Below are 24,458 nucleotides of genomic sequence, written 5' to 3'. Positions count from 1 at the left end.
CTAATTTGGAGCTGGTTTTCGGGAGACGGAGAGAGTGCCGTGCAGACACTGAAAGCAGCCAGTCGGCACTAAAAAGCCAAGGCCAAAACTCACATCACAATTATCAGTGATGAATAATTCACTGAGTCAGAAACATTCAGGGAGTGTTACACAAAATGTTAGCTCTCTCCACCCTCTCTGCCTGGCTCTTTGATGCTGTATCTCTGCCTGGATCTCCTTCTTTCTGTCTCCCTGTCTGCCTTTCTGACTGCTTGAATACGTTGCTTTCTGCCAAAATCTGTCTCCTTCATTCTCCTACAGGCAGAATTAGTGATGTTTTTGGAGCAGACTAGCTAGTAAACATTCTATCATGTTCAGAGCGCAAACCTCCTCCCATCGGCTAATCTGCTGTTGTGAGCTGGATGAACTGAGGGAGATTTTTCGACAAAGATAATGCTCAATTCACCATTTCGTGGTGGAAATCAGAGAGCTGGCACCAGCTGGCACCTTAATCTGCATTTATGAAATATGAGTGTCCCTCTCTCCATACCCTCCCTCCTGGTTCTTCTTTTTTCTTCTTCTGCTGGGAAATAAAACATTAACACACTCCATGAATAAAGAATATTTCACTTGAAGACATGACAACCGCTCGCCATTTCAAGCAGCTGATGGAGAGTAAGAGTAACGACTTAGTCTGCCTCCATGCAGTCTGCAGTACTGTATATTATCTCTTAATTTTAGGAACCATCCATGACAAGACCCACTGAGACTGAGGTTATTTTTTTCCTTTCATCTTCAATTAACCAGATAGGTGTATTAAGACCATATTCCCATTTGACAGCTTGGCAAAAGTCCTCTAGAGGAGAAGGGGATGAAAATAAAGCAAATAAATAATTTGAAGCAGAGCTATGCTTTGTGCCACTCCCTCAGAGAAGAAGACAGATCCTGCACAACCAAGATTAAGAAATGAGGATGAGGGAGAGAAGAGCATGGGAAAGAAATACAAGTAATGTAGGTAGAGAAAATAGCACAAGAGGGATGGAATGAAAAGGGGGAGTGTTAATGAGAGAGATTATTAGGGAAAGGTGTGTGTGTGTGTGTGTCTGTGAGAGAGAGAAAGGCAGGGAGAAGAGATGGGGAAAAGAGATCAAAGCTTGCAAAAGTGAGTCTTCCTTGTCTGCTGCTGCAACAGCTGGGCCTCAGTACACTTCAGTTCAATTGATGAGAAATAGGAATCGGAATAAATTTTCATGGTAAAACCAAATCCAACAATGTATTAGTCCATCTCGCAATACTTTCCTATTTCCCCAGCATGTTTGTGGTACTCAGCCCCAAGCCCATTTGTTCCAAATGAAGATGAAAATCTTTACAATTGCATCACAAGTATGTAGTCTTAAATTGTTAAGTAGATTTAGCTGGGGACTGCAGTTTTTAGCAATGTTTACTCAAACAGGAGTAAATAATGCATATGTTAAGGACTATTTTCAGCCGTGGATTAATACACATTTTGTCGCTCTAGTGAGTATTTACAGCAGCAGCAATGGTGTATGTGGGATTGAGTCAAAATAAACTACAATGCCCATGTTCATGGTCATAAAAGAACATGTCATCCAGCGCAACGGTGTGGCTCATTGATGTGTTTTTAATAGTTTTTAGATAACAATTGAGGTCAGTTGCATAGAGTAATATCCTATCTGTCAGTTTGATAAGAACCAAACAATTAGTCCTTTTAACCACTTTAATGGGCAGTGGGTTTCCTAAATGATACAGTGAGGCATATTGACTCGTTAAGAGCGTCTGCTGGCTGACAACATGAAAGTCTTTCCATTACGAGGATTCTAGGAGGCAACAAAATGCACCTGAGGGTTCAGCCAGAGATTGTTGTTGTTGATGTCAGAGGATGTGGTGAGGTAAACACGCACGCACACACACACACACACACACACACACACACACACACACACACACACACACACACACACACACACACACATATGCCTTCCCCTGTCACACACTTGCCATTTATCTTTCCACTTGTTTGAAGAGACTCATCAAGTCTCTGAAGATGTCATCTAATTGAGACTCATTCTGTTGGGTTAAAAACACTGACTTCTACTGACCACTAAAAACACTGAGTAGTCATATATCTGGTTAAACCAGATATATGACAACCCATGAGGTTGATTCTGAGCATGATGTCTCAAAATGCAAATACACACTAAACTATGTTAACAAAAATATTTTTTCCCACCACAAAAGGATTATTTAGACTGGAAAATGACTGTAGTATGACATATAATGTGTGGTGGAATGTAATGTGATGAATTTATGTGTCTATGAAAACACAAGTTCAATCAACTTATGGTAACGTTAGTAAAGTTATACACTGTGAGTGAAGTTTTCTTTATCTATTTATTCTTGATTTAATCATGATGAAAACATTACTTTAAAGCATAACTCTGGTTATTACAACTTGGTCCTTCATAGTTTTGGCCATCATTTCAATCATAAATTATCACTTAACTTTGAAATTATGTTGGTGTATAAATTTAACTCCAACATCAACATACAACTAAATGTAGGAAACTGATATAGTTTTATTTAAAGATAAGTAGTACAAACACTTCTAAGATTTTCCCTATGTTATAGGTTTCAAGTAAAATACATTTCCACTAAATAAAACAGGGGAATTAAATAAACTTCCACCTGGCATCATATTTCATGCTCAGAGACTCCTGTATCTCCCATGATGACGCTGCCCTCTCTTCGATTTTCCGTCCAGGCTCTGTCAAGTTGCTGAACTGCTGTTGTTAACCTCTTTGCTGCTCTGTCCCCACTCCCTTGAGATTGTTCATATTTGACACACAGTGGCATACAGTGCAAGAGCTCATTATTGAAAATAATTAGCAATACTAAACACGTCTGTTGTTGTCACTGCTGTTGTCATGTTATTATGGAGCCCATTATAGTTACAGACGGAGACAGAATTCTCCCCAAGATCTTTACCCTGATGTGGACCACACCAAACTTTATATCTAAATTTAGTAATTTCTAAGCTAATAAAATACCTTTTATTGATATTCCTTATTTATTGCCAGTGGTTTTAAATCAAGTCCCCATTAGTTAATAAAGGTATCCCACAAGGGATTTATTACCTACTATTTACATAAAGCAGGTAATATATCACATAAATAATATTTATATTCCGACTGAGCACTGTCAGTTTTTATGCTGACAACGCCATATTGTATGCCATCGCCTCTACCACAAACTAGCCCTTCTCGAGTCTGCTTTTGACGACCCCCAGACCTCTTTTATTAATTTTAAGCTTGTTGTTAACTCTGTAAACATATATGCACAAACTTTTGATGTTCCTACTCCTAATCTATGACCTCAGTGGAAATCTGATTAATTGAGTACTGCATTATAAATACTTAAGAATTTAGAAACAATGCTGATGGCCCTACAAAGCTTATGTTGAACATCTTGCTAAAAACTTAAAATTCATAATTAATTCTTACACTGGAACAAAGCTACATATGATATCTACACTGGATTATGGAGATATCCTGTATGCTCACATGGCTGCCACTAACCTTAAACCACTGGATGCCATTTACCCCAGTGCCAATCACTTTATTACTCAAGACAGCCACGGCACTCACCACTGAGGCATTATTATACCTTTGTTTTTATTTAAGGTCATGCTATCTAAGTTTCTAACATGTCCATCATCATCTAACATCCTTAGTTGAGTTCAAGGTGAATGACCATGACACCAGATCACTTGTTTCTGGTACTACTGGAATGAACTGCGACACAAAGTGAAGTTAGAGACACTCCCTGAGGGACTTTGGAAGTTCCATTTACTGATATTTTTTAACACTATTTGTGATTGTTTTGATTAGTGTGTCTGTGTGTGTGATGACTGCTTTCTGTGACTGATTCATCTTGTTGTACAATATGTAATTTGTTCTCAGGTCTCTTTGAAATGAGATATTTATCTCAATGCGACTTCTTGAATAAATAAAGCTGAGATTAACTAATGTGGACATCAAGCCATCATACTGAACCAAACTCATGCCAAGAATATTCTGTCATAGTCATGATCAAACTTGTAAATAACATAATTACGGTATCGTCATGTTGCATGCGATTAATGTCATTATCGCCATTACTCCCCTCATTATCATCAAAATCATCAAAGACCAACAGAAGGAGAATGTATACATCCTGCATTTACACACATATATACAGGTAAACACACACACAAACACATGAAGGCTTTTAGTGCATTCACTCTCTGTACCAAAGTCAGCACGTCCACATCTGAGGGAGGAAATTATATATTCAGTTTCCACACAGATGAGCTGAGTTACTTTCAGCTCCTCTTCCAATTTGAAGTTAATGAATGCAGATTGAAAAGATGTTGATTCCGTCTAAACAAACGCCCCCAACACCTGCACATCAAGTGGGAAGTCTGTCCTCTCCAGCACTAAAATAGAAAACATAATTTAAATATTCATATCCCTCAGTGGACTGAATGAATAAGCAAATTAATAATCCGTCCCATTTATTTCCCTCTCTCTCCTTCCTGTGGAGGTTTAAAAGCATGGACAAGAGCAAGTAGTCTGCTTTACGTTAAATGGCATAATTTGTTATCTGGGGGTGTTGATAAATTAGTGTTCTCTGTTGCAGTGATCTTTTCTATTAGTCATGATATGAGAAGGCCTCTCTTTCTATGTTTACCGCTTTGCTCAGTTACCAGAGTGGAGGAGTAAGTCTAAGCAGTGGATGGACAGTGGGCATCACAGTGCCTTACAGATTAGTGCAAAGCACTACTCATGCACTACTCAGGTCGTCCATGCTAAAAACGTATGCACTTACAATATTGTAAGAGTCATTAAGAGGCAAAAAGTATACACTTTTGCATTTTTAGCAGCCACCGTAGTTTCTCCTACACGCTTGGAAGGGGAGGGTGAGGCGAGCAGTATTCACTTGATTGCAGTCTGAAATTTCACCGCTACATGCCACTAAATCCAACACACTGGACCTTTTTAATATTGAAAAAGTCAACTATAACTCAAAGTGAGTCAGGACGTGTTGACTTGTTCAATATTTAACCAAAACCATAATCATTCCCTAACCTTACCAAGTGGTTCAGTGGTTCATATTAAAGCTGGCATTCAAATAATGGCCATCTCAAATAATAGCCATGGCCAGCATAAAGAAATAAAGGCCTGTGGCTAATAAATGCCTCCCGTAACCTACTTCAGCGACTCACATGGTAAATTTTAATGTACTTTTCCAGGGCCCTAATTCCATCAGTACATTTACAGAGTCATGTTATATTCACCAAAAGCTTACCAATAAAAGGAAGGCTGGAGGACTTTTAATGTGAAAAATCTGCAGAAATGGTTGACTGTCAGTGGTCGCAGCTTAACATAGAGAAAGAGTCTTCCAAGTGGGAAGACTGGACTTAATCAGTGAATGAAAACAGTATTTGTGTTAAAGAAGAGAAACTCAGATCAACAGAGTGGTGAGTATGAAATAACTGTTGTTGTACAGCTGGATTTCTGTTGTGGAATGTACGTTAGGCTGAATTCATCAAGACAACAGGTAAACATGGAGGAAGTTTTGCATTTGCATTAACAGGGGAATAGGGGAAATTTTCTGACTTGTGTGCAATTTAACAATGACACACTTGCAGGATTGGGGGGGAAAAAAACTGCAGCAAATATGTTTCCTCCAAAATGTATTTGGCAAAGCAAATTAGAAAATATTTAGTATGAGACCGGGTTGCTCTAGTTGTATATCTTATCTGCATTGTCCCTTATATGAATGAGGTAGATTTGTTATGTGTTTCCAGTAAGGAAGTCTCAAGGGGTAAGTGCCTCAGAATGAGAGGCACAGTTTTTCACTGTTCACTCACTAAATGTATTACATTTATTTTGGCAGCATCGTTGGCTGTAACAGGATATCCCAAGCTCTTTGAGTCACTTCAACAACTTAAAATAATAATATTGGGTTCTAGCCATGTCTTTCTTGGCCAAGTAGTCGGTAGCTCTGCCATAGCAGCAGTTATTTCTGCCTAAAAAGCACTTAACCTGCATTTTACAAATTAAATGAGGCATTGACACAGCAGCGTAGACAGAACTGGTAAACAGCTCAAGGTAAACTGTTGTGTCAGGTGTGACTTTCATGTCAAGATAGCTTGACCTTTCTGCACAGTGGTCGAGCAGTCATATTACAAAATAATATGGAAGTCGACAGCCAAGGAGAAAAGAACACCAGGGTACTTATTGCTCAAACTTGGTGGTGAAAAACAAGGGAGAGAGACAGAAGGGGGACAAGTACTGCATCAGGAGGAGAAATAATAGGGCAACAAGTCAAAGACTATTTCTCTCTTGTTATTTGTGTAGATAGAGTGGGCAACAAACCCTTCTCTGCATTATTAAAGGTTATTAAACAAACTACAATATTATAAACTACAAAAAAAGGGTTCAGAGGAAGGAAATTAAAAGAAAACATTTCACCTGTGTATGATGCGCTTGGTGCGGAGGTATCCGAGGGCCAGGGCCAATTCACAGATGTAGAGTTTGACAGTGCTCTCTGAGAAGTGGACATTCTGCTGGAGGTGATAGCGTAGGTCTCCTCCCAAGAGCAAGTCCACCACCATAAACATGTCCTCCTCATCCTGGAAGGAATACCTGCAGGGGAAGGAGGTCAGGAATGAGGAGCAACAAGGCCAGAGGGACGCCAGGTAGTGGCAAGAACATGGGGTGGAGATGGAGATTTGGAAAAGAAAGGATGAAATGGAAATGGGTAGATGCAAGAAAGAGACATGCAATCAAAATGGAGGCGGAAAAGAAATCAGAAATGGAAGTGAAAATAACAGTGGAGACAGAAAAAATGAGAAATGAGGAAAAACAGTCCGCAGAGGGAGGTTTGAAGGGAAGGTAAATATGGAGATGTTGAAGGTGCAGGAGAAGAGAGGGAAGAGGGAAATAAGGGGTGAAAAGAGGAAGAAGATGGTGAGAGGAGGAGGGGAAGAAGCAGTGACAAGATTTTGAGATGGGAGAGCCCATGCTGGAAGAATGTGTGTTGTCAAGTTGGGCAGAGGTTGTTTTTCTAACTGGATTGATGCAACATTGAAGATACAACACTTTTACCCTTCAGCAATAAAAGGATGACAAGTGAAATTGAACTCATGTCAGCCTTGTGCTCCTCAGGCAAATCAACCTTTATATGATAGTGTGAAAGACCTCAGTACAAAAGGTTTGACAAGAACAATCAATTCAACAAAATCATCCATCAGTGTTTCAACCTCATGATCTCTGAAAACACGAACCTCAGGAACCTCCTCGGGTCTCTCGAGGGTTGAGGTTGCTCTACTCTGTATGACGAGGAAAACACTCGTCACACTCTTTCACATTTCAGGGAGAGCACCTACATATTGGCTGAGTCATGTCTGAGGCAATGCTGATTATTCTGTCTTCAAGGCTAACAAGCTAAGAAAATCCTTTTATTATCTTGTACACATGTGGCTATGATAGTTAGGAGACAGGTGAGACAGGTAACACAATGTTTACTTGAACACGTTTTTGATAGCTTAAAAAGACAATTTAACAGAATGTTTACTTTGTAAACTATGTAAAATCTTTTTATGCTTCTTTGTCTTCTTTTTAATCCTTACAATGAATATTTTTATTTTCAGTGTTTAGGCCTGCAGAGACACATTCTTATTCATCAGTAATAATAATGATTTCATCAATGCAAATTATGAAGGACAGAAGAACAAAACTGTACACTTGGCACCAAAATATTCCATGTTCCTTGCCAAACAGCCTTATATAGCAAAATAAAAGTCAATACATCATCTGCATATTTAAAAATACATTCTGGACACAATCATCATCATAGTTGCTTCCTGTTGTTTGTTGCTTTCTGGTCTCTAAAACAAAAAGCAAATGAGGACAGTCAACACAGAGAAAATATAATCTCTGTTGTGACTACATTAGTGATCGACAAAATGTACTGGATTTTTTTTACATTACATGAAGTGATGTGCACAGTGTTTTTGAGCACTTGTACATCTTCTATCCCATCAACATTGGCAGTATGAAAATCTTTAATTATAGCTCAATTATTGAGCAAAATTCTGCATCCACTCAGCAACATAGTCTGTTCAGATGGTTATCTGCCCTGCTTCTATATCTCTTTAGGGTTAACAGGTTTTCCATCAGACTGGTGAGTGTGTTGCCATTTCATTAAAGCAGACCATTATACCTATTAAATATTCGTCAGTGTGTGATCTAAAGATTTGGCAGGGAAAACTGAACTGTCTGCTTAGAGGTCTCCAACAGGGAAAGTGTTGAAGTTTCACAAAATATCACTTCCTTTATTCATGATTAAAACATCCAATTTAAATAAATTAAGGTTTTTTTTCTATGCTTCATGGTATTTTTGTACATTGTTTTTAGTGAATACTGTATGTAGTATTTGCTTGTATGCTCAGTCATTGCCTCTATTAGTGTGTGAGGGATATTCTTGGTGGTAATGCTTCTTGTGGTCATCCATCTATTCATCCATCCATCAAGCACTGTCATGCACAGCAAGCCTATATCAGCATGCGGCCCACTTCGTCGCCATTTGAGAAGCTGTTGCACAAATCATCATTGATTTTACATGCCGAGCGTCCCACCGGGGCCACACTTTTTTCCCTCCTTCTAAATGATGAGCTAATTAGTTTCTGTCCCACAAGAAACTAATATATGCAAAAATAAGACTTAAAAAATTGCAGCAGCCAACATTTCCTGGCTCGCCTAAAGCGTTGCTCTGTGTGCAACACAACGTCCTACATCTGCAAGTTCAGACCTTCCATAAAATTGGAAAACTACACTACCGCCCCTCAACATGTTCCTGATCTGAAATAAATACAATTTCACTTCCGAGACGTTTCAGTGTTGACTAGTGCATTTTTTTCATCCACTGGGGTTTTCTACTGGCAGATTCTTTTCTGTAAGAACCGTCATCTTGGCTCAAACTCAATGCTCAATGGCCGAGGGTAGTTTTTTGCCACGTTGGTGAACCCTCTTCCTTGGGGCCCTTCTCCAATAAACTGGAGGTGGTGCTTTTCTGCACTGGACGGATGGGGATTGATTGAGCTGACTCAAAACTGTCTGCTAAGGCTCAGATAATGCTGAGACCACTTAACATCTGATTGCCAATGGCTTCAGAGTGTGGAAAGACTATCTGTTTGATGCACGTCCTGAAGATGCACACACATTTGCCAAAGTCACAAAGAGCTGCATGAAGATACGCACATGCATACTGTACTGTTCTTCTTCCTTCTCATGTTTCAGTTAAAGCATGCATGCATCAATAAATATTATGATGTATTATTATAAAACAACTTAAATGGGCAAAAAATCAACACAACATCTTGAATTTGAAAGAGTTACTCTATCCTAAACACACAAAGCAACAAACAAACAGTTCTCTACTAATGAATAGCAGTTTTAGGAGAAAAAAAGAAATGAGAAGAGGCCAGCCATTCCCACTTAAAGTGTATAATACAGTACAGCTGAATGGATGGGACCAGCTGCAATGCTATCAATCACTCAGACAAGCAGCAATGACTTAGCCACGCCTGCAGACCCTGCAGTTCTCCAAAGTTTTTGGGTAAGTTTATAAGTGTGTGTGTGTGCCACAAGGAGGGGACAGCATAATGGGATGATACTTCTTTTTTTGTATATTTACAGTAATATAATCTGTAGCGCTAAGTTTGTGCTCCATACAGAGAAATATGGGAAAATGCAAAACCCACACAAACCGAGAATTCATATCACAAAAGAGAGCCATAAGAGTATCACCAAATCAGATGATAAAGAACCTACTAATGCCTTGGTTATAAAATTACAAACACTAAAAAGAAATTATCTGATTGATTATAGCATTGCTCAAATCACGTAACACATGATTTGCACTTATGCAAGCATGTATGTATGTGTGTACCGTCAAACTTCAATTAAAAGCCGAACCCCAATTAAGCGCTGAGTCTCTTTTACTGGCCGGGCGTGGCAACATGTTTTGACAAATAAACGTCTTGATTCTGAAAACAGTGTCCAGATGACTACGACTGAAACCTTTTCTACCATACTGGTTTAAATAAATAATTTGATGTATTTCCCATCTTTGCTGAGCAAAAGGAATTAAAGGCCTATCCCATATAGACCTGTCTGACCTGACCTGCCATATTAGCCTGACTCAGTTATAGGCAGGTTGAGTTCAGTGATTGAAGCAAATAAAAGCCTGGGATATTAAATCCAGTGTGTAGGATTTAGGGGCATCTAGTAGTGAAATTGCAGTTTGCAACCATTTGAATACTGTTCGCATCACCCTCCCCCAAGCGTGTAGGAGAAACTCTGGTGACTACGAATCTCACTCACAAACTCACGTGATTATACACTAATGAAAATACTTTAATACTTTAATTCCATTTCTGCCAATAGTTCCTCCTAAATGTTACAGACTGGACCTTTAATTGAAGTTTTACAGTATGTGAGTGTGTGCATGTATATTATAGATATGTCTGTATGTATGCATGTGCATAACTAACATTACTTATTGTCTGGACTGAGAAGCGTGTTCATAAATTTTCCAACATTTGAATTAGTTTTAATGGCTACATCCGACACCTTTTCAGGCATTGCTATAATCTTTCTGTACTTTAAATACATTTCTGTTTTCAGTTTGAATTATTATTTATTTTAAATTAAAGACTGAAATAATGTTTTTTTTTAAGTTTAAGCCTCCTAGATAGCAAAAATGTATATTCATATACAGCAACATTTTCTTTATTTGGCCAAAATGACAGACACCTATTCTTAATGTTAAAATCCTATCAATCCTTCGTTTTTAAAGAAAAAATGACAGCTAGAGCCTTATGAGTAAAGAGACAAAATTACTAAAAAGCAACATATTCTGAGAGGACTTCCATGGGGAGTCTACAAAGACTTGAATCTGAAAAAAATCAAAGTTCCAGCTGCTGCCATTAGATGTAAGGGAGAGATAACTGAAGCGACAGAGTGGATCAATGTGTGTTTGTGTGTGCGCATGGAAATGAAAGGGAGGGTGCGTGTTGGAAAATGATATGACACTTGAGTCTGGCACAGAGAGAGGAAGCACAGATCAAACAGGCCTTGTATTAACATCACATTCTCTTAAATATCAAAGCAATGCTTCACTTTGATACAGAATTTGTAATGTTTGTGACCAACATGAATGACTGAGTTCATAGATGGTCAAACCATTCCTGCCCAAGTATTCACAGTGCTCCCACTCTGGTACTGTGTATATGCTTGGATTATCAACCACAAATTTTGAAATGCTGAAATTTTTCTAAAGAGTAAGGGTGACTTATTATTAGTTTCAAGCTTTCATTTTAGGGTAGAAATAACTTTGACAGAAAAATGCTCGTATTGGAGAGAATATCATGAAAATATTGTCATGGGAAAAAGCATAGGAAATAAACATTCATTAAGGGCAATAGTGTGAGATCCAGCATGCAAAAATATGTACTTTTATGTACTACAAAGCTGAACGTGTGTGAAATATTTATGACTGTAAACAAGACAAGAAAAACAGGCTTTTCAGTGGTTTAAAGTGTGAGCTCGACAGCAGTCTGTGTTTGCTGGATGGACTCCATTTCACTCTGTCTATTAATCATTTGTTTCACTCTCTTTATCTCTCATTCTCTCTCTTTCTCCCTCTCTTTTGTGGTCTGTTTCTCTCACTCTTTCTCTCTCCTTCAGTCTACCTCAGTGTCTCACTACCCCCTCTCTCTGTCACACACACACACACACACACACACACACACACACACACAGACATATTGTATAGAATGTAAATACCTCTAACCCAGCAGTGGTTGTAAAGGTGGTAAAGAATCCAAGAGGCTGCTGTCACAAACATTTAGGAGACACAAGCTGGACTAATTGCTCTTTTTCTTGGCAGACAAACACTTTTCTTCCAGGAAAACAGCAGTAATTTAATTGCTATAGTATGTAATGTATACAATGAGACAATTTCATCATGAATTACCTGTTGTGATTAGTTAATAATTAGTATTAACTATTTACTACTTAATTTAATTATTTAATTTAATCTACTAGAACTGTTCCTAAGGAGTGAGTATTAGGACAGAGCCGGGAATATTTTAATGGATTGGTATCGGCTGTTGGCGCTTAATTTATCACTTTCTGTGCACTACAGAATTTTCACTTTGGAAAACCCACCTGTGACTGGGCTATCCGATAAGCAAATGTAATGTAACAGCTTTTTATAAACTGGTTAGTAGAATATTCATTGACAGAAAAGCCAAAATAGATATTAATATGAAAATACAACATATTATTACTTTATGATATATAACTACTGGATGAATGGTCGGGTTGGGGTTAAGGAGGGACAGCAAGTCCATCAAGTCAATCGATAGTACACGTGAGTCCTCCATGAGACCAGTTTAATCGAGTAGAAAACCAGCTCTCATGCTTGGCTGAGGTTTCCATGTTTTCTGTCCCATAAGTCTTTCCATCAGAAAGCCAAGGTGGTAAAAACTCAAAGGGCTTAGCCCTCATTGTTGAGGGAAGTTGTTCTGTCTTGCAAGTAAATAAGACTGACTGACTCACAGCAGTCTCTCACATGGTTGCTCAGGAACAAAGCTGCCATAAAGAGGGTCGACAGCCTGGCATGGTTATACACACAGTGAGGTACACACAGTACACTGATTACTGTAATGTGCACACATACACAGACACACACACGTGTACCCAGATATTCTTACTGCCACCCAGCAGCCTGTTGTATGAGCCAGCTACATTTTTCTTAAGATCCGATGACAGCCACTGAAACTTTGTTTTGTAAGTCTTAAAAAGTCCCACATATAATGTACATACTCAGACATGTACACAAGTAAACACACACACATTACATAGTTGAAATTTGTATCCTGCAGACATAAAGTCAACAACTAAGTATTTTTTGTTACTGCTTCAGCACTTGACCATCTGCATAAGAGCACATTATTGCACTTAATAATCATTTCTTGTGCTGTACATACTGTATGTAAGATATCATAGCTGCAAATAAACATCATCCCTGTGGGACTGACTGACCTTTTGCTAATTGAGCTTTCTATTTTATACTCTTTCAGCAATATATGCACTCTACTTAAAGTGTAAATTGGTCTCCTATGACAATAAAAGCCCTATTTGTTCTAAAAACAAGTGCTCTCTCTCTTTCTCTCTCTCTCTCTCTCTCGACACAGTATTTAGGAGGTGTTTGAATATGAATGAAGTCTCCACTGGCCTGCTACCACCGCTGTCAAAATGAATTAGAAATGGTGCTCACTAAAAATAGTTGTTCATCTCAGGTAGGCACTGGGTCACAAAAGCTACCCAGGTTAACATTAATATGACAACATATACATGCATGACTGATATGATTTCAAAGAGCCTGTTTCATGTTGAAGCTGTGCATTGGCGTTGAAGCTTTTATGTTGAAAATACTGATAACAATCTTTTGCAACTGTTTGAGAACTCAGCTCCTGAGTAATACGTTTTTAAAAAATAAGTGAGGTAGAAAAGTTGTTGAGCAGCTGTAACCAAGTGATCCAATTTGCACTTTGTTGCTGTTGCTGATATTCTCTGAACACACATAATAATTGTTACGGTAAGTATTACCCGATGAACAATTAACACCCAGCTCAACAACATATGGTAGCATGCTAGTTTGCATAACAATAAACATGAATGTGCATGAGGTTAGCTTTAACAAAAACGCGATTTTTTAGTGTTTATATTTTTTTGGGTGAGCTTTTGTGAGGATTTTATGGGATGTGATTCAAATTAAAAGTAGCAGTATACATTTCAAGTTTCAGGACCCTAACGGCTTTTCAGTCCATTATCAGCTGTTGCTTGATGCCTCGACCAGCATTTTCGGTAGAGAGTAGAGAACAGCTGACTGCAGATTAGCACCTGTACATTATGTGGAAAGGGTGCAGACTTTTCATTAGACTTGCTGGCACATTGTTGGCATCTGGTTTCTCTTTAGTTGCTTGTCCTCTCTTGTCCATTCTCTCGGTCTCTCATGTCCTTTAGATCTTCCTCTTTCTCTCTCACTCTCTGCCTCTGTCTCTTTCTGTCTAATTCTGTCTTTCTTTCAATGTCTGTATCTGCTCCACCACACATACAATTCAGCGTGACCTCTTGGTGGCCTCCAGGCAGCTAGTCTGATGGGAGAGCATCCTGCATGGAGCATGGAGCTTTTAGAGGCACAGGCACCCCAGGCCACTTCAGTAATGGAAGTCTCCAGAAACCACAGGGGCTCAGACGCTAATGGATGGTAACGTGTCCTTACAAAAAGACTTCCTTTCCCTTTTCCAAAGGTAATAGTTGTGACATGTAAGGCCACCCATTTAATTCAATAATACTAAAAGTGTGACAATTTCCAAATTACAATATATTTCTGTTTCTGACAGAAGGGAAATGTTAGTAAATGTTAATAGACACACATAAATTATTCCTGTTTCCTGTCCACAAAGTATCCCCTCTCGGAAAGGAGAATATCACTTGTACCCATTCATTAAATGTAATGCTATTGGACTCCTTAAGAAGGACTTGTTTTTCTTTCACAGTAACCCATCTTCCATAACCTGAACACCTTTTATGAAGTAAATCTGTATGACTAAACTGTAGAGTGATTTTTGTTAATTAATCTATCTATTAAATGCCCACAGCAGAAAATCCACATCAGTGAATCTCAGTAAAAAAATGGCTAATCAAGACTTTGTTGTTCAACACAAGGTATTGCAATTACGGTGATTAGACATGCATACTACCCATACATGCACACACACATTTCCACACACACACCATCTGGGCAAAGCCCCTTCCTGAAACGGACACAGCCGACCAACCGCTCAGACTGTGACATGTTGGATCGATGCTGACAGCCCCTCGACCTTTCTCCCACCCCATCTCCCAACACCTCCTCTGACTGACAGCTCCCATCAGTCTGTGTCTAATGCTCCCTGAGCATGTATTTTTGCACTCTCGTGCAAAAATACCTACACACATCCCTTACAAAAAGCACACTGGAAAGGAATGACCGAACATGTAAAATATACACTAAAGTTCCACTTAGAGTTAACAAGTGAAGTGATATTTAAGTCTTATTTCAGTAATTTAGCATGTGAGCATATTTTAAAAGATTTTTTAAATTTTATTTTTTAAAGCATATTTTTGCTTTTACTTAAACAGGTCTTTCCACGTTTTTACTTCCACCAAGGTAACATTTAGGCTTAGTAACAGTACTTGATCAGGATATTTTCTTATTTTTACCACCCCTGATTCTATGATCTTCCATTTCACCAGGTCACCTTGACATCAGGCCAAACAGATGACACGCTGACGTGCTTCTTTCCAGTGTTCAGTAATGCCTGCGATGTTAAAAGTAAAACGAGGATGTGATGTGCTCGTTTTGCAGATACACAAAGATACAGTTTGTACCTTAGGTACAAGCAGATCTTACTATTGCTTACTTATTGGAGTTTGGAATTAATCTTATTTTAGCTCACGCCATCCATTAAAAATGTACCCTTTACCTAAGCAGACTGTAGTGCCTATACAATACAACGTATCTGGTGTACTAGACCTTTTATATCAGGATGCTTGGAGGAATTCTTCTCTTAGTGTTTTTGAGAAAACCATTGCCTTTGTGAGACATTATGTCATTTCTGTTTGGTTTCAAAGGGAAAAATGCACATGAATGGGGAATAACAATGACTGATGTCTTGCTCTGAATAGAAATGAAATGCATTACTAAGATTACATAATAACTTAGCAAAAGAGGGACTCCCTGAAGCAAGTGAAGCTTTTACTACACAATGTTTCAGACTTTTGTTAATGTACTCATTTTCCTTTGACAGTTATGTAATTACTTTTTTACAATAGCATGTTACATCATAGCAGTATTTGTCACAGAGGTTACACATGGCAGATGTCATGGAATGAAGTGTCCTACAGACTTTGTTAAAGGCAGGTTTAGTTGTGAAATCTTAACCATACATTTAAAAAAGTTGGCAGTGAACATTATTATTCTGTGGCCAACTTAGTGGAAGAAAACAGAAAAGATATTGAAGATCTCTGGTTATGTAATTTCCTTCATCCAAGCCAATCTTTTTGGTTGTTATAAAAAATGTTGATTAGCATGAAATTCTTTTGAACAAGTTATTCTAAAACTAATCTGCCCTTTTTTTTCTATTTAGAGCATTCACTGTTTTGAATCTCGACCAGTTTGTATAAATCTCATCTGTTTGTCTGTGTGGTCGATTATCAAAACCAGCTCCAAAGAGTAACAAGAAAAAAACTCACAGCACTCAAGTGATGATTGCAATTCTACAATATATTTGTTAACAGTATGAAAACGTATAAAATTGTAGTTGTTCCCCTCAAGATCCAAACAGTTTTACCAGCAGGCATTTCTGGAATATAAAAATAAGTCATCGACTTTTGCATTTTTTGCAGTTCTGTTAAATATTACTGCACTAGAGTTCTCCTTCTGCTTGATGCCCCAAACAAATGTGCCACTCACAGAGAACACATTACACTGCTTGGGATCAACACATCCATCACACCAAACAGCTAGCAGGTAGTTTCAAGAAGTTCTTCCTCTGTGACTTTTCCTCCATCGACAAACAAATCAATGGCAAAATCCACAGTTACAGACGCAGCAAGACGGAAAGCTGAATACAGCAGCATCTGATGCTGGTTGCCATCTCTCCCTCTCCCTGTTTGTAAGTGTATCTCTGGCCTTTGAGTCAAAGCAGCGCAGTGCCAATATGGGCTCCCCTTACACAGTGGGACTTAATGCAGCGCAGGCACAACGGGCTGCCCTACCAGTGCTGGCACATCAATACACTGACCGTACAACACATTTAATGCCAGAGGTTAAGATTCTTCATAATCAGTATTCCATATTATACTTAATAGTTTGCATGGAGGGAAAATAACTTTCTCCCGTCTTCCAGGTGCATCGTTGCTTCTGCACACAGTGCACAGCTAGACACCTGAGGTCATGCCCAGTAGCAGTGCAGTGACAGCAAGAGGAGAGAAACTGATTGGTGGTAAAGGAGGAAAATAGGAGAGGAGGATGAATAAAAAGAGGAAGGTGAGAGAAGACTGGGAGAATGAAAAGAGGACAGAGGGGGGAGGTGAGAGGACTGGACGGGACAGACGAAAAATAAAGCCTGGTTTTCTGCATATAGCTGGCTCAGTGCGCTTCATATGCCTGCAGGTAATCTCTCCCCATCTCTGACCTTGAGCGCTTACCTCAGGACAATCATAACTTACGCCAACTCAACACAGTGAGCGAGACAGAGAGAGAGAGAGAGAGAGAGAGAGGGCACAGCGCTGACCCAAGCACATCTCTAGAGGAAATCACCCCCACCCAGGGGGGTTTACGCTGCCAAATGCATTAACTTCCAACCATTTTTTTTTTTGTCCAACACAGCATGCAATCAAGCAAGAAAGCAAGCACTGGCATTGTTTGTCTGATGAGTCTGTACACTGCACTTCTCTCTATTCCTCCTACCTCTTCTATTGTTTTCCTTCTCTACCTCATCTCTCTGCTCTGTGGCTATTGTCCCTTTTCCTACGCCTTGCAGTCCTTTCCTTTCCTATCCTCTCCTCTTTTTACTGCGCTTTAGTCTTTTCTCATTCATTACCACTGTGGGAGGATTTAAGTTTTGTTTCCCTCAAATGAGTAATTAAATGGCCGCTATTGATTCTGCCAGCTTTCAAAAAGATATGGAATTGAAATGGGAGAAAAGGGAAGTAAGTGAAGAGAGGATAGAAAAGTGGGACAGAGGACAAAAGGCAGATGGGATAAAACTACCATTTAGTATCTCATTTGATTGTTCACATTTTCAGTGATTTCCTCAAAAGGAGGAATAATAAACAGCGGTGGAATGTAGCTAAGTACATTTACTACAAATTAGGTAAAAGGTAAATTTGAGGTACTTACTACTTTACTTGAGTCTTTTCTTTTCATGCAACTTTCTACTTCTACTCCACTACATCTCAGAGGGAAATATTGTACTTTTTTATCCAACAGCTTTAGTTACCAGTTACTTTACAGATTAAGATTTTTGCAAACACAAAACATATGAAGAGTTTATAAAATAAAATTGTTATAAATTAAACTACCCAACAGTATATACAAGTACAGCTTGTATTAGTCGATTAATCAATTACCTGATTGACAGAAAATTAACTGCCAACTATTTTGATAATTATTAAGTCACAAACTAACATTTCATGGTACCAACTTCTCAAAGGTGAAGATTTGCTGCTTTCCCTTTTAATTATTTTAATGTATTTTTAATCATTTTGAGGTTTGGACTGTTGGTTGGACAAAACAAGCATTGTAAAGGTGTCACTTTGGGCTCTGGGTAATTGTGAAGACATTTCTCACTATTTTCAGAATTTTTACAAATCAATCGATTAATGGAGAAAAAAAGTCAGCAGATGAATCCATAATGAAACTAATCATTAGTTACAGTCATATAGAAAAAAAAGTTAAAAAATGAGCTCCACCTCAAATAACCACAGCAGTAAAATCATGCTTTTATTTTAATGCATGACTAATAATAATCTAATGATATAATATATACTAGTCTAACAGTCACAGGACCCATTTTTCTGCATTGAGTACTCTTACTGTTAATTTGAATACGTTAAGTTCTGTAGAATGGCCTGGGATTGTTGTTGCTGGGGCTGCTACTGGAGCTGAAGACCTGGCTGCATCTGCTGCTGCAGTTGGGCCTGGAGCTGTGTGTGGGGGTTTACTGTGACCAGGACAGGCCCACCTGCCTGCACCTTCAGGAAGATTGTACTTATATACTTTTACCTAAGTAACATTTTCAATGCAGGACTTTTACTTGTAACAGAATATTTTTACAGTGTGGTATTAGTACTTTTACTTAAGTAAAGGATCTGAATACTTCCTCCACCACTGATAATAAATAATACTAAAAGTAAATAAAAACTGGACCACACGACCGTTATTCATCATCTTTGGATCGTCCTCTCTGCCTTTCTGCCAGGGTGGCTTCCTCTCAAACGTTGCAGAGTGGCAGTGCTTATCGAGAATTAATGATGCCTTTCAGACGGAAAGTTAACAAGCCATACTTACAAAAGTACTATTCCTGATGCTCAATAAGATCAGGCTCTCAAATTATGATGAATGAGTTGCTTAAAAGTACCTGATGACTCATCTTATATTAGTACACTAGAGGTTGAATGAGCTTGTTCAGTGTTGAGACTTCCTCAACCCCCAAATGTGGTGAGGCAAAGAAGTTGCAGAGAGAGGAGGGTCGTGCCCATGAAAGCTGAGCTTGGATCAGTGAGCAAACTACATTTTCCTTTTAGCAACTTCAAACAGCGAGATGATGTGGATGGAGGCTTGAGAGTGTTCTTCAGTGGACAACACCCTTCTGTCTGCATCTGAAGACTCAATCCAGAGCTTTCTTTAATAGGTGATAGGTCTCTCTGTGTGTCTGTGCATTCACTGATTTAATGGACAGGATACGATCATCGTAAAAATCCAATGGGTGACACAGAGTGCACTACAAAATCATTCAAATGGCTGCTATGGCTGATGGTAATAACCAGTGTTAAACACAAGCCTTTGTAGAGATGACCTGCTGAAGTGGAAATCACTCGTAGTGTGCTTAAGATTTTACACAGCAGCTTTTTGTACACATATTTAAGGAATGGAGGAGTATGTTCTGTCAAAGTCAGAACAAAAGTGCAAAATGTAACGCAGTCTGAGTTTGAACTCAAAAAGTAGCAAAAGTAATTTCCTAAACACTCAGTAAGAAGTGATCCAGGGTTATTTGCTGTGTCATTCACAGGAAACTTACAGACTTAATTGATACACAGGCATATACAACCACACATTCAAATACGTATTCGCTAAAGCATGGTGGCTTACCAGAAGTTGACCAGGAAAGGATGTTCAAGGTTCTGCATGATCTGCAGCTCTTTCAAGACATTCCTCACTTCGTTCCGTTCCACGCATTTTAGCTTGTTCATGTACTTCATGGCGTACATCTTCTTGGTGTCCTTCTTCTGTACAATGCAGACCTGATAAGATCACAAAAGGGTAAATTCCTTCACTGCTGTGGAAAAAAATGGTCTGAATACTTTGTTGGTGTTCTACTTGTGTATCTCTGTCTTATGCTTCAGAACTTCCAAGGCTGTTAAAAGTGACTCATATATTGCTTTCTGCAAACTCTAACAGCATACAAATCCATACAAAATGATAATATAGTCTTCACTGCCAATATGATAAACAGCATGAGCATTTCCTCTTGGGCAAAATAATTTTTATTTTAAAATTGTAGCCACAAAGTAGTGCATGCATCATCATGCATCATCCCTCCATGTTTTGTCCAGTATGATCATTGGTTAGTTATGTTGCATGACACAGTGTAGTGCCCCCTTTTTACTTTTAAAAATGCATCAACAAATTTGAGAGATGTATCATTTCACCAGATTTCATAAAATATAATTCTGACATTCAGTTTGACCATGTACTTTTGCAAAATTTTGCTATAGAGTAGCGTGTTTTCCATCATTCATCTGCCTGTCTAACACTTCATTGCTTGAGACACATGGATACATGAGTGTGTCAGGATTTCTCTTTAATCTCTGTGATCGCGAATTGAATCCTCTCTTAAGACGTTAAACTTTTCACACCAGTATGTTTTGCCTTTTAGAGATGGGAAACATCAAGTTAGCAATTCATTAGAGTCGCTGGTGCATGTCAGTATAGGGAATGAAGACATTTCTTTCAAAATTGCATAAAAATGCTTTCAAACTGCAGTGTCAGTGTACTTAACTCAGTGGAAATAAATAGCATGACTCTGATGTGATGCAGCAAAATGCAGAATACAATACCTGGTGCAATCTGTCTAGCTGTCATTGCGTGTATATATCAAACTGTACGTGATCACCCCCTTTTGACAATGTATCTGAGAATAGACACTATTTTCAATATGCAGCAGTGTAATACCCCATATTTATTTGTAGTCGTGCTTGTCTGGGCTACAAGCATCAATAAGCCAGTGATTACTGCTATCTAACAGAGTGATCTGGACCAGCTGGCACAGTTAATCAGCCAAACCCTGATCGCATCACTCCTCCCATTGAACAGCTTGCCATCTACTGTGATTAGACTGCTTATCTGTTGTTGGACGGAGTGTAGATGCTTTGTGGGTCTGTGTTCTGCGTCTCCATGCGCATATGAGTGTGCATGTGCGTCGCTATATGTGCTTACACGCACTGTAAGAATTACTCTGCACTATATGGCTTAACAGCAAGAGGAAACATGACCTCAGATTTGTTTCCGTGGAGCTGCTGGTTGGTCAGCAATTAAACCGGAAGGCTTTACTAGACTGTGTATGATAATAGTGTACTGACAGAGAGGGGGCATGGTATATTATGTGTAACAACATGTTGCGCCTAATGTTCACATGCCTCCTTAAGGAAATCAAAGCGGATCATGTAGCGCTGCAAAGATTAGTCAATTGACAGAAAAATAATCGGCAGCTATTTTTTCATTTTTCAAGCAGAAATGCTTAACTGCCCCTGCTTCCAGCTTCTACATTGTGAGGATTTGGTGCTATTTATTGTCTAATGTGATAGTAAAAGGAACAACTTTAGGTTTTGCGGTGTTGGTCAAGCAAAACAGTGAATTTGATGATATCACCTTGAGCTTTAGGAAATTGTGATGGGCATTTTTTACTATCTTCTGTCATTTTACAGATCAAGTGAATAATCTAGAAAATAAGCAAATTTATCACTAATTAAACTAATCAGTAGCTGCAGGCCAAGGATAGCATGAAACATATGAACGATACATGATATTTGCATGTATTCTGTATAATTTGATTTGATCATCAATTTGTTTCATATGTATTGCCTATTTTTATTGGTCTTGTTTTTAAGTGCATCTCTTGTGATTAGCCTTTTATTATTGGATCAGTTGTACATATATTGTTTTGTCTTTTACCGTATTGGATAGGTGGGCTCCTGAGCAGCACTAATGTCCTCTTGGAATGTGTGTTAGTTTGTGTGTCATTGCTGGTACTGTAGTGTTGGTATGTCTTTCATATGTCGTTGTTGTTTTGCATAGGATACTAAATGTATGTATCATGAAGTGGAAACGTACTAGAACACTGTTTCCAACTTAATTCATTTCTGAGTAACATGGGTACATATTTTCAGTTTGAAAAGATAAAACTTTGGCAAACATGGACTTACTTTTCCGAAGCTTCCTTTTCCTATTGCCCTCAGGATCTGGAAGTGGTCGAAATTTACTGCGAGAAAGAAGAGTAGAAAATTTATAAAATTAATTTATATTAAATAAAGAAATTTGAAACCTGAAATATTTTTCTTTTAATTACAGTATTGTTTCTCCCCAACTATTAAAACACAGTCAAACAACTTTACAAGGTCAACACTAGATACTCATTTTTGCTGTAGTTTAAACATTTGAAAAGTTATGGATTTCAGCTTTAAATACATCAAGTGTATATGCTAGCTAATAAAGAAGAAAATATACACTATGAAAATGTGTTATATGTAGATACGGGCTTCTATAGAAATCAAATTAAACTTCAACCCTCAATTCAGTCATTATAAATGTTAATAGATGAATGTTAAGTGTCAGTGCAGTTACAGTAGGTTCACTGTGATGTTTGATTTTAGCTCATTTGAACAATGCAGACAGTCAAGCTGAAGCAGATGGAGGTCTCCAGGGCAACTGCAGGTCACTGACATTATATAGCAGAGAATTGAAATAAGCTTCAGCACAAAGACGTCTTTTATGTTCGTCACATGTTTTTTCATCTAACAAAAGACATTTTTAGCTCTCTGTGCCTTTGTATCATTGTCTCCACTGCACTTACTACTCTTATTAAACATGGTCTCACTCTCTCTGTGTCACACACACACACAACCAACCTAAAGCAGAGCATAACTCCCTATCTCACTCTCCTCCATCTATCAGCAACATTTATCGCCAATTGGAACCGGATGGGGCTGTTTGTTTCTTGCTGCCATGACAACCAGGACAGAAGCTTTTCCCTCTCTGCTATTTTCCAGAGGATGGAACAGCTGCTGCCCACTCTCTGCACTCATCTGACCACACACACACTTCTCTTCACAATACATTTGCAATCTTTCCTAAAATACGCACGTATATTGGACATGAAGTGCTGACTTAAAACATTACCTGCTTCTCTTGCAACAGTACAGTGTGCACACACACACGCGCGCACACTAATTCTGCCTGCAGTCACTAGATGTACTGGATGTGACAGTTAATGTTATGCTCTGTTAGTCACATATCACTGGTACTTCCTCCTCTCACACTATCTGTGTTGGTGTGTTTATACAACCTACTCTGATATGGACTATATGAGGCCCGCATTTATAATGCACACACACACACACACACACACACACACATACACATGCATAGACTTACAGATGACAGTGTATATACTTAACATACACACAGACACACACTCCAGATAAACATGGTCATTTTCCTGCTGAGCTACATGGAGATTCTACTCTGATGGGTTTTTCAGAGAGACAGCTGTGGTCGTGGATGAAAGGGCAGAGCTCTGTGATCACAGAGAGAGCGAGAGAGGCAGTCATACAAAGGGAGAGAGAGAGAGAGAAGGCAGACACAGAAAGAGAGGGAGTGAGATGGAGTCATATTTTACCAGCAGAACTTTGAATGGGTTAATGTGCTGTATTAAATGATGGACACATGAGTAACAGAGCGTGTAATGATTGAAATCTGCACATGAGTGGAATTGCCACATTGGCAGCCTTTCCATGGCTTAAACTAACTGAGGAAGTCATCTGACCGAGGAGCTCATCTGCTAGTCAATTGGAATTTGACTGACACATGCTAATCAGTTTGGATTGAAATAATCACGCTTGTTCATTTTGAGTCTCACACAGTTTCTCACGCTCTCTGTATGACTATACTGTAATGTGTGTCTATGCCTTTCTTTCTCTGTCTGGTCTGTCAAAAGTCATCTGCATATCTGTCTCTGAGTATGTCCACACTAAGACAGCAAAAATGTCAAATTCTCTCTGTTCTGGCCCCGTCGTCCACACTAAAGGCTCTCGTGTACTCAAAAACAGACCGGCCCTTGCGGACATTTTCAAATGACAGAAGTTTTCATGTCGACCAGAATAACTGAGCTTTTGGAAAACTAGTCAGGGTTTGTGTGGCAGTAAAGTTAAAAAGACAACTTTCTGTTGCCTCTGACCCTCTCTGTGATCACTCATTTTAGTGAAAATGAGTGAGTGAGTAAGTAGTACTTTTGT

At 38.7% G+C, this 24,458-nt stretch overlaps 1 protein-coding gene across 2 annotated transcripts in view; it reads right to left on the bottom strand.

Moving 5' to 3' along the window:
- Window positions 1–24,458, bottom strand: part of stk32a (serine/threonine kinase 32A) — a 67,127-nt gene that overhangs the window by 37,557 nt on the left and 5,112 nt on the right. For both annotated transcript variants that reach the window (XM_044223223.1, XM_044223225.1), the window contains 3 exons: window positions 22,371–22,426; window positions 20,038–20,189; window positions 6,516–6,689 (listed from right to left, as the gene is read on the bottom strand). In XM_044223223.1, coding sequence (XP_044079158.1) covers window positions 6,516–6,689; window positions 20,038–20,189; window positions 22,371–22,426 — 382 coding nt within the window. The remainder of the gene's footprint in view (window positions 1–6,515; window positions 6,690–20,037; window positions 20,190–22,370; window positions 22,427–24,458) is intronic.

The sequence above is a fragment of the Siniperca chuatsi genome, linkage group LG14 (assembly GCF_020085105.1).
Source record: "Siniperca chuatsi isolate FFG_IHB_CAS linkage group LG14, ASM2008510v1, whole genome shotgun sequence".
Classification (NCBI taxonomy): domain Eukaryota; kingdom Metazoa; phylum Chordata; class Actinopteri; order Centrarchiformes; family Sinipercidae; genus Siniperca; species Siniperca chuatsi.
The sequence above is the reverse complement of the archived record's forward strand: the minus strand, read 5'-3'. Positions and strand labels throughout refer to the sequence as shown.